At 33.6% G+C, this 11,384-nt stretch overlaps 1 protein-coding gene across 1 annotated transcript in view; it reads left to right on the forward strand.

Moving 5' to 3' along the window:
• The window catches only part of OPA1 (OPA1 mitochondrial dynamin like GTPase), a 100,906-nt gene that overhangs the window by 1,470 nt on the left and 88,052 nt on the right, over positions 1 to 11,384 (forward strand). Inside the window, exons 2-3 of the mRNA XM_042781943.1 lie at positions 1,392 to 1,499; positions 2,783 to 2,850. Of these exons, the coding sequence (XP_042637877.1) occupies positions 1,392 to 1,499; positions 2,783 to 2,850 (176 nt within the window). The remainder of the gene's footprint in view (positions 1 to 1,391; positions 1,500 to 2,782; positions 2,851 to 11,384) is intronic.

Consider the following 11,384-nt stretch of genomic DNA (forward strand, 5'->3'; position numbering starts at 1 on the left):
TGGATTTAATTCTATGTGTACTTTTTCATACCACTTTCTTAAAGCTAAAGATATGCCCTGTTGAAAAAATTATTTGCAGGAATATCGCCCTTTTAATTGGTTTTTCTAACATTCATAAAGAGAGCTTTGCAATGTTTGCCAGTACCACAGTGTAAGAGCAGAGATCATGCATGCTAGTGCCTCTTTCCTTTTGCCTTGGGCATCCCTCAGCAGGATGGGTCACCAGCTGCTCTACAGGAGTCACCCACAAATACTTGGCCAGGGTTCCTGCTTTTGCCGCATGTGCCCAAGCTAGCACGGCCTGATCTGGAAATACGGTGTCAATATGTGCCATCAGTGTTTCCATTAGTACATGAAGGATACCGGATTCATGAGCTTGGACTAAGTGATCTTCCCTGAATGAATTATCCAAGACATCTGCCCAGCAAAAGAAACAATGCCAATTCTTTGTACATAAAATAAAAAATCTTCAATTATGACTGGAAAAAAAAAAAAAAAAGAGCATGGATTCTAGAGCTGGTTTGCCTGGACTTGAACCCTGTCTCCACTGCTTTCTTGCTTTGTGCCTGGGACAAGTAATTTAACTTCTGTGGCCCAGCTCCTCATCTGTAAAATGGAGTTGATAACTAGTAAATATTCCGTAGGCTAATCATGAGGATTAAGCAGATTAATACTGTTACAGCATTAAAGAATAATATCTGGCATACATTGTTATTTTGAGAATATTTATGTGTTTTGTTCATCTCCAAAGAAAATTAGTAGAGCTTTTCTTACTTCAGAAGATCTTGTCAAGGTGATGACAGACTTTGACAAGCTTGTTGAGAGTTTGTAAACAGAAATAGTAATTTGACCATTCTGTGAATAAAGCTAGCAGAGTTAAAATAAAAGCTTGCCTGGGCTTTTGGACAGTTATTCCGAATTGGTAATGAGTGTGAGTCTTCTTGAGGACCATGAAAGGAAGGAGAAGAGTAATGGAATTCTGCCCTTGAATTTAAACTAGGATTCCTGACCTGTATTACTGAGTTCAGATCAAGTGTTTCAAACATATTTTCCTTTATTCTTTGCCTCTTTTCCTATAATTTCTTCCCAGAAAGTTCTTTTGATTCCAATCCGTTGTTATCATTTTTAACATAGTGCTTCTGTTTCTACACCTGTAACCTATAAATCACAGGTATCCATCTAAGCCACATACTTGGTGAGTCTTTTTTAAAACTTTCATGCCTTTCATCAAAATAGCATATTGCTTCTGATATAAATAGTGTTTGTAATAGAAACATGAAAAAGATATTTTAATGTATGTTTGTATATGATGCTTATTTAAATTTTAGATAAATGTTTTAACATTTAAATTCTGTTTTTTTGAGAGCTGTATGTTTTTTGGTCTTCTCCAGAGAAAATTAGAAAAGCTCTTCCTAATTCAGAAGACCTTGCAAAGTTAGCACCAGACTTTGACAAGATTGTTGAGAACCTCAGCTTATTGAAGGACTTTTTCACTACAGGTAAGCAAAAGCCTGTGTTTGAGCTAATTTTAAATTTCAGGAACCACAAAGGAAAATTACTTAGATGTATATATATATTTTCAGATCCCATCTTTTAAATTAAAACAGTAAATATTCATTTGGTGCAAATGAAAAACAGACTTAAAAAAATGGATAAACACACAGTTTTGTAACATAGTGGCTTTAATCTTTATTTAGCCATTAAAGTGAAAATTTGCAAGAACTTAGATGTGGTTGACTTCAGTCAGTGAAGGGGAAAAAAAGCCACATATTCTTGACAACTAGATGAGACTTCCTATGTGTTTACTTTTCATAATTGTTTACAGCCAATTTGGTGATCTTAGAACAAATTTAATTATGGTAAACCATAATGAGTAGAATTTATTGAGGTTAGTCTTGGCCTGTTTGCCAAGTTACTACTCTATCATAATATAAATCTGAGATCTCGGATATCTTTGTTTGCTCATCCCTGTTAAAGTTCACATTTCTATTTCCCCTTTTGCTGATTTTTCACAGGTCACAAATTGGTTAGTGAAATCATAGGAGCTTCTGACCTACTTCTCTTGTTAGGTGTGTAAACAGACATTTTTGCTGACCTTAACATGCCTTTTAAATGCTTCTAATAAACTAGTTATAAATACAATTGCAGATCAAATTATAATACTGCTTATGCTGAATTTTAAGACTCCAGAACTTCATTAGGGAAACTCATATCCTTTAGGTGGAAATAATAAAATAATTCTTTTGTGGTAAACTAAAATTCCTAAATATGTATCTGTTATAAGATTAAAGCTATTAAAAGAGACAGGTTGCTTTGCCAAAATATTTTCTTGAAATATATCTAATCGTTTTTGATAATTGACATGAAAAGTAATTTTAGTATGTCTCATCTGACCTGTCATGGTTGACATTTTACCTTGATTTTCTTACTGTCTGTGGTCTGTAATAGCAGTGATATGTGGTCAGTCTGTAAGTACCTGCTTATGAAATAATCCTTACCAAAGATTTGCCTTATTTTATTGTACATTCAGTCATGGTTTTTTTTTTGAAAAATAAGCTAAACATGCTATTTTTTTCTATATTGATTTTGTTTTTAGTCCCTAAATAGATTACTAGTATTGTTCCTTAAAATAAGATTAGTTTTCTATAAGTGATTTGATGCTTTGGATCTGAGTTGCTCTAAAAATCCAATTATCTTTTAATGAACTCCATTTAATTTGGAATATAGCTTAAGACTATTGACATCACTGGAAAACTTAAAGAACTGAATATTTATCTTTAAGGTTCACCTGGAGAAACAGCATTTAGAGCAACAGATCATGGATCTGAAAGTGACAAGCACTATAGAAAGGTAAGTAAAAGGAGAATTCTGTACATAGGTAGTCCTGAAAGATTTTTGAAAGTTTTACCTTCTTGGAAGATCTGAAAATGGTATCATTTGAAGAGCAAATGCAAAGACATCTGAGTAGAGGTACTGTTACTTGTGTTAGTGGAAGTGCAAGGTATGTATGACAGTTCTGCAAATATGATTACAGAAGCCTGTTTCCTTCACATATGTTCTTTGAAATACTAATTTCAAGAGTTATCTCCAAGAAAGGATTTTGTTGCTAAACCTGTGTGGGAAAAGCTAGATTGGAAAAAACCAAGAGGCTTCTCTTCTCTAGGACTTCTTAGGCCTTAATATACTCATGTGCATTATGAATCTCTAAGAGGAGTCCAGGTGTACACCATTTTCTAGATTCAATTAGCAACAGAACCCTTTTTTCATGAAATTTCTTCTAGGGACTGCTATTTCATGGCATATACTTAGGGAAAATGTTGAGGAAGTAAGAAGTGAATTATTAGGGAATACATCAAGTCTGTTACATTGATGGTCGACTAAGTTACATATGGGGTTATTTAGACAGTGCCAGTTTGAACACATAAGCATTAACAAAAGTATATGAAAGTTACAGGAGACTTGCTGATGTAGAATAACATCGCCTTCTATTTATATTCATATATTAATCCAGTATTTTCTTAGTCTTCATTTTTTTTTTTTCCATTCTTTTGGAGTTATAAAATAACTGATTCCTTGAAAATTTTTAAAAGTAATAATTGGAGAAGTAGATTTATGGGAGAGAGTATTCAATGAACATTTTTAAATTAAGTGTGGAATATGTAACTCTTAGATTGAAGATAGTTTCATTACATTGAGGGAAATGATTTTGTGTTTGTTTGGGAGGTAGGAAGAAGAAATAATTCCTTTGTATAGGTTTCCATTTCCCTCCCTGTCTTTCACATTTAAAGTTTTTTATTGATAGTCTAAATTTTAATTAACTATATTTTGATCATTTTCTATTACAGTGTAAATTTGTTAAACTAGCAAGCCAGAAGTGAGAGAGTAAAAACTGGCACTGGCAATGAAATAGGCATGCTCTAGGACTGTTAAAAGTCAACTGAAGTAAAAATGACAGGGAATTAAGGGAAACAGAAGTATCAGTTTGTTTGACTTGATATAGATAGAATGAACAACACAGTCAATTGATCATCTGTGGTTTCCAGCCTGGGGTATCTATACTTTTAGTTGTTCTGGAAGGTTATCATTAAAGTCTTCTATAAATGAGTATCCACAGAAAGCATATATTTATTTCCACATAAGCTTCATAGGCTAACTAAACAGTTTGTGCGCACTTATAATTTATGTTTTATTGATCAAAAGTTTTGATAGCTATCTAAAACATTTGTCCACTGGAGAAAAATGTTAGAAAGAGCCCTTGGTGTGAACTGAATAATACTCTTGAAACCTGGAGAGCTTCTGAATGGCTTGAGGAACAGATAAAGAATTGGGTTGGTGAGCCTGTTTTAGTGAGTTACTGACCTCATTTGGTTTGTAAATAAGCAAATTTCTGTACATTTGTGTATATCACAATATATATAGATGACAAAACTGTTTGGGGTATCTCCTTTTTAGATTCTGTAAGATTGTTGTGTTCTGGTGAAAATTAATTTGCTAACTGAGAAATTATCTGTGTTTCTGTCGTACAATGTTTCTGATTGCTTATAAACATCTCATAGAGAAATAAAGATTACAGTTGTTCTGAAGATAACATGTACATTTATAGTTTACAGAAAATACCTCAAGGACCTTTAAAAGCCCAAATCATGGAATGTGCTTTAAATAAAATTATTCATATGTACTGCATTAATACTCCTCATTCCACATAGTACTCTAATTCTAATTTTTTATGGCTTTACTTTTGTTGGAACTTAAGTTGCAGACAGAAGGTGAAATATCACTCTTCCTTTTTCTTCCCCCAACCTGATTTCCACTTATTCCTAAAGCTCAGCTTCTCCAAACCATCTCCTATTTACTTAGTTTGCATTCTTACTATTTTATAGGCCATATTGTCACTAAAGGAGCTCTGGTGTCGTAGTGCCTAAGGCATTTGACTGCTAACCAGAAGTCTGGCAGTTCAAACCCACCAGCTACTCCTCAGAAGGAAGGTTAGACAATCTCCTTCCGTGGTGATACCACCTTGGGAACCCAAGGAGGGGTCACTATGAGCCAGATCTTACTCGATGGCACTGCGATTAGTTTTTGATTTATATGTCACTAAATCTCTGTTCTCAGAGCATATAGAGTAGTGCTCAGCTCTTAGTAAAATAAATTGGTTGAGTGATTTAACTGAGCGGGAGAGAGACTGAAGTAAGTAAATTTGGTTGATGCCTACAAGGATTGGTTTATGTCATATATCTTTACATTCCAATTACCTGTGACTTTTTCATGGTCTCCTTATTTGAAATCCCTGGGTGGTGAAAAACATTTAACACACTTGCTGCTATCCAAAAGGTTGGCAGTTCGGGTCCACCCAGAGGCATCTTGGAAGAAAGGCCAGCTGATCTACTTCGAAAAGACCAGCCACTGGAAACCCTGTAGAGTACAGTTCTACCTTGACACACATGAAGTCTCCATGAGTCAGAGTGGACTCAGGAAGAACTGATTTTTGTGTTTACTTTTTTTTGAGGAGAACAGGGATGTGAACGTAATACACATACTTGGTATTCTGAACCATAACAAAGCAGCATTGCTTCAGTAGGATTTGGTGATTGGTTTTAAAGCCCTTTAGCACAAGACCTGGTACATAATAAACACCAAACAAATGCTGTCTATTAAGGTGTTAATGACATTGATCGTTACTATCTTACAATTTGAATTAACAGCATATTAACATTGTTTGATTCATTTCTGCCCTATAATTTTCTTAAAGTCTGTGAAGTCTGTTCTAAGGATTGTTTAAAATGGATTATCAGGTTGATGTATAGCTTATTTACAGAAGAAACATTTTTTCAAGAAACTCAATTTGGATTTTATGTTAGAAATTTCAAATGTGCATTTGGGTAGTAGTAATTTGAGTCATTCAAGCAATACTCTTGGGCAACCTCTATTCTAGGTGCTGGGTATAATACATTTAACATGTGTCAGACCTTATTCTAGGTACTGTATTAAAAGGAAAAGGACCTGGGATTTGCTATCTAGGAAAGTCTTAAACTACAATGAAAAATAATATTTTTTGTGTACTCAGATGTGATTGACTTTTAATATTTTGAGAAGTTACATAAAATAGTTTTCACCAAACTGATTAACTGTTAGATCCTTACAGCATTTTTCAGTTGATATTTTGGCTTCTAGAGTTATTTTCTTGATCTGGCCTTGTTATATTTTTTTCATTATACACAAAATACTGCTGTTTAGATGCTAGTTGTTAGGCAACTGTTTATGTGTTGTTTCTTGGGAGAAAGAAGTCCAAGCTTGGGAGAATATTTATTGAAAAAGTGTATTTTGTACATCTGAGGAATGTGTTTTATACAGTGCATACACACATTTCTTCTCCTTCCTTGACTATGTATGGCTTCTTAGCCCATGACTTGTTATGTAGGGTGAGATTTGATGCCTACAATTGGAGAAGGATAACTTCCTCATGTAAGTAGCTTTCTCTGTATCTAATTCATGTTTTGTCCCTACTTTTTTCGTGAAGTAAAAATTAATTTCAACCATCTTCACATTACAATGCTTCAGTAACAGACTTGGAAGGAAGGTGGTGTGGCTCGAGGAAAGAGGGTTTTTTGTGTTTTTTTTTTTTTTTTTTAGTAATATAGTGGATATTATTTATAATATGGTTGTGTATAGATATAACCAGTGAATTAGGGAAGGTTGCTTAAACTATAAATAAAAAACAACAGACCACCACAGTTAAGAAATGTGGATATTTTCTCACTGCTATGGCATTTATAAACTAGAATATTGGTAGGTTAATTAAAGCAGGTACACTACAATATAATGAAAGTATAAGCCAACATGGGAAGCCTTCTTTACAGTGAACTGTATTGAGAACTCTTAACACTTGGATGATTTTAAAAAGTGATTATGATGAAAATCATAATATAATACGATATACATATAAATTGAATTCTTATAAGTAGAAATACATATAAGTTGAATTCTTTCTCCTTGATGAAATTCAGTGTCATAAAAAAATTATTACAGAAATGATGACGTAGTGAATTAGTTGAATATTTTCTTTCTTTGATAATGACCACCAAAAACCCCACTGCTGTCAAGTTAATAGTGACCCTGTAGGACAGAATAGATCTGCCCCATAGGATTTCCAAGGCTGTAATCTCTATGGAAACAGACTGCCTCATTTTTCTCCCATAGAGCGGCTTGTTGTTGTTGTTGTTATGTGCCATCGGGTCGGACCCAACTCATAGCGACCCCTCCTTGGGTTTCCGAGGCGGTATCACTACGGAAGTAGATTGCCCCATCTTCCTTCCGAGGAGTGGCTGGTGGATTTGAACTGCCAGCCTTCTGGTTAGCAGTCAAGTGCCTTAGCCACTATGCTACCAGAGCTTTGAATCGCAGGCCTTTTGTTTAGCAGCTGAGTGTTTTAACCACTGCACCACCAGTGCTCCAATGATGACCCCAGAACTGATTTATTTAAATGATGTCTTTAAAGTTAACTGTAGGTTTTGACAAATGTATTTTGTATTACTTAATCTGGAAATGAAATTGAAATTTCAGTTATAGTACAAACCACTCTAATATTCTCTTACTTGACGCACTAAGAAAAATTAGCTATTTTCATCTTGCGATAAGTAAGTCAACCTGTTTCATTCATTGTCTGATGTTGAAAATAATAATAGGCAACGTATTAAAACAAACTAAAAAGCTTCCAAATTATATGTTAATATTTTTCCTAATTAACATGCTTTATGGTAACACTGACTGATGTGTTTATATTTGCTTCTCTTCTGGAAAGCTTTTATATTCTCATAAGTCTTTGGGTTACATAAGGTGAATTAAGTAATTAAGCTTCTCCATGACTCTACTCCTTAAATTTTGAATGTAATGTTAACCAGCATTTCGTTTCAAGATCCTTTACAACTGTATTATACCAAATAAAAGATGTTTTGGCAGTCATTTTAAAAAGCTCAAACTATTTAAAACTTCAAATTTAGATGATTTTAGTAAGCATTAGTTTACCTGACTCTTTTTATTTTTATAATTTGGTAAAAATTGAGCCCATTGTTCTTATAGAACACTATTCTTGTGCAAATTAGTTACCTTATTTATGAAAACTTTGCCTTTTTAGGATTTCTGGTTGAGAATGAATTAGGTTTGTGATATTGTCGAGGCTTTGTTGTCTTTTCTCCACATTTCTCGATGTTGACACCTGCAATGACATGTGAATAAAAATATGTTCTGATAAATATTGCACCAGTTTAACAGTGTGTGATTACTAATTGGAATGAACATTACAAATAGGGAAGGTGATTATTCTGTGCATAGATACAAACTGATTTTTGTTTTATTTTTACTTTTTATAACTTATCTCCATATATTATGTTCTTTTAATGCTTTTGCTTTAGAAATTGATATGGGCTTGGTAATATTGTCAGAGGCTATTTCTATTTGATGTTATAACAGCTGGTAAAAAGTGAAAATTCAGTTAAACTAGTTTTTTGATGGTACATAAAGTTAAATTAGAACCTAAAACATTTTTTTACTTTCCAGAAACAACCTAAATTTTAGTTAAAGTTGTGTGCACAGCACATAAATGCATGAATTAATGTAATACTTTGATTAACTCGGTGCTAGAAAGCTCAAAAAGGATTTGAGGAATTGAAGTCTTAAAGTCAGATAACATGAAAATACTTACTTAAAAATAATTGTATTATTAAATAAATGATAGTAAGTAAGAAATAATAATTTACTGTTTTCTTAATAGTAAAAAAAAAAAAACAGTTTCCAGCTTTAACCCAGTCCTTTGTACCTTATGTATCCTCTGTTCAGTCCTATAAAATTCTGATTAAAAATTAATACTTGGCCTACAAGGTCAACAGGAGCATATTAGCAATTCAGAAAAAAAGGGTGGCCAGAAAACTTAATTAACTACAATGCCACCTTCAGTGAGCATTGCAGTTAGTCTAAATTTTATCGTGTATTCATGTTACACATCAGGCTTATTTCATTGGCAAGCAATTATTGCAATTTTCTTTTCACTTTTTAAACTATGCTGTTTAATCTTTCTGAGGCATCTAATTCTACTGAGGGAAAAATGGAAATGTAGTACAGGGCCCAGTTGTATAGTGGCTCTAAAGGCACATAAATGAGTTTCCATTTTTGTTATAAACTCCATTCCTCCCTGTCTTACACCTGTTTCTTTGTTGTGCCCTTTGGTTTAACATTGTTCTCCTCCCCGATTTTCCTCTTCTCCTCATTACAAACTCATGGCAGGGTCTGCTTGGTGAGCTCATTCTCTTACAACAGCAAATTCAAGAGCATGAAGAGGAAGCACGCAGAGCTGCTGGCCAATATAACACGAGCTATGCCCAACAGAAGCGAAAGGTGATGGATGGTTTAAGGGGGCTACTGATGTGTTCACACTAATCAGCCATTTCTATCAAGATTTCATGTCACCTTAATCCATTCATAGATTCCAATTAGGAGAACTTACTTTTGACAGAGTAAAAATTTGAGAGATACTTAATACAGACTTGTAGCTGCCATAGAGTAGGTAGTATAGACAGATCCCAAAATATCAAGCATACAAATTTAGTTTCTGAAAATTCGATCGTCAATGTCCATGAATTTGTATTTAGAGTTACGTATTTCTGTTTACTTGGTCTAATTATTAAGTCGGCCTGAATTTTGACCAACTTATCTACCTGTTCTCCAGATTTTCATTTCTAAAATGGAAAAGATTCCTGTGTATTAGCAAATTAAATTGTTTAAAGTATGATATTGTATTTGTTTAAGGTACAATATATCATTATCAGGGAATTTCATACTTCTTCCAGAAGAAAAATATTTTGATTTAACTTTTGGGCAAAGAAGTATAATTCTTATGTTTTAATAAATTCAGTGAATAAAGTTTCTCACATTCATTAATAAAATCAGTGCAAAAATATCTCACCTTGGACCCCCTAAGGGACTGAACATTGGAAATTTAATGTAATTCTAATTGCCAAAGAACAGATTCTAATAAAAGTTAGCACAAAAATATTTGATTATTGCTACAATCAAGAGATCCTTGAAAACATGCTTTCGTCTATTGGATGATCCCAAAGCATGGACTCTCAAGGTTAATATACTGAGGAGATTCTTAGGTCAAAATGAAATAAATGCAATAATTTTAAATTATACTCTGAGATCTTGAAGTCTGCCAGTTATATATTAGCTCAGAAAAAGGGTTTTAATGTTACATAGAACTCTTTTCTTTAAAAAAAGAAAAATATCATATAATTAGCTTCCTGTAGTACTAACAGTTAAATCAACCAATATTACAGTTACTTATTTAGTGCATTAACTCTGCTGACTAACCATTTGGTGGTGGTTAATACTTGAGGGTGTTAGTCATACTTCTGTTTATTTTTTTCAGTGTCACTTGCTGGTTTTTCTCAATTCCATGGCTGTGGAATCGACTCCTAGTTATTTCGCTTTCAGTGAATGAACAACATAGTGAGAAATAGAAAATAACAAGTTACGACTTTCAGAGTTAGTTAAACAGTGCATTCAGTCAAGGGAGGACTTAGTATAAATAGTATTTTAGCATTCTCTGTCCTGCATGCTGTTGAGGGAACCATTTAAATATTCTACTAAGCTGGATTTTAGACTGACAGCTGAACAAGAGGTATCCACACTTCAGCTTTATTATAAAATAAAAAGCAGGGAAGGAGCTAGTATATTCTGGTATTGTAATTAGAAATTTGAATATAGTTCTAGGTATAAGTTGTTCTTAAGTGTATTTTCACAACAGTAAAGCAATTTGAAATGTATCTTGCAGAACTACCACTTTAAGATTCTAAATATGGTTTAGAAATAATGGATGTACTTTTGAATCTGATAGTTGAAAGGATATTAGTAATGAATTCACTTTTTTTCTACATTGCCAAAAGTTAATGTTCATATTAGGTCTGCTTTAGGCATTTGACTGCTAAGCAGAAGGCTGGCAGTTCAAACCCACCAGCCACTCTACAGAAGGAAGACTGGGCAGTATACGTCTGTAAAGATGTACTGGCTTGGAAACCCAAAGGGGGTCGCTATGAGTCAGAATCGACTTGATGGCAGTGAGTTTGGTGGGGTTTTTTTTTTTTGTTTTTTTTTTTGGTTTTACTAATCAGATATCATTTCTGTTTTAATATTTATTGGGTTATCCACTTAACCCTTATATCCCTCCCTTTTTGCATTTGTAAGATAGAATCTGATAGGACTGTCCCTCCATTTCTTTTGTTTATTAAGGTACACTTAGTAGAGCACCAAACAGAGCTTGTTCCTGCTCACTTTGGCATTAATTTGTGTAAAAGTACATGGGCTTTAAAAGCAATCTGTGCCCTTCTATAATG

The sequence above is a fragment of the Orycteropus afer genome, unplaced genomic scaffold (genome assembly GCF_000298275.1).
Source record: "Orycteropus afer afer isolate SDZICR_OR568_19922 unplaced genomic scaffold, OryAfe1.0 scaffold00198, whole genome shotgun sequence".
NCBI classification, from domain to species: domain Eukaryota; kingdom Metazoa; phylum Chordata; class Mammalia; order Tubulidentata; family Orycteropodidae; genus Orycteropus; species Orycteropus afer.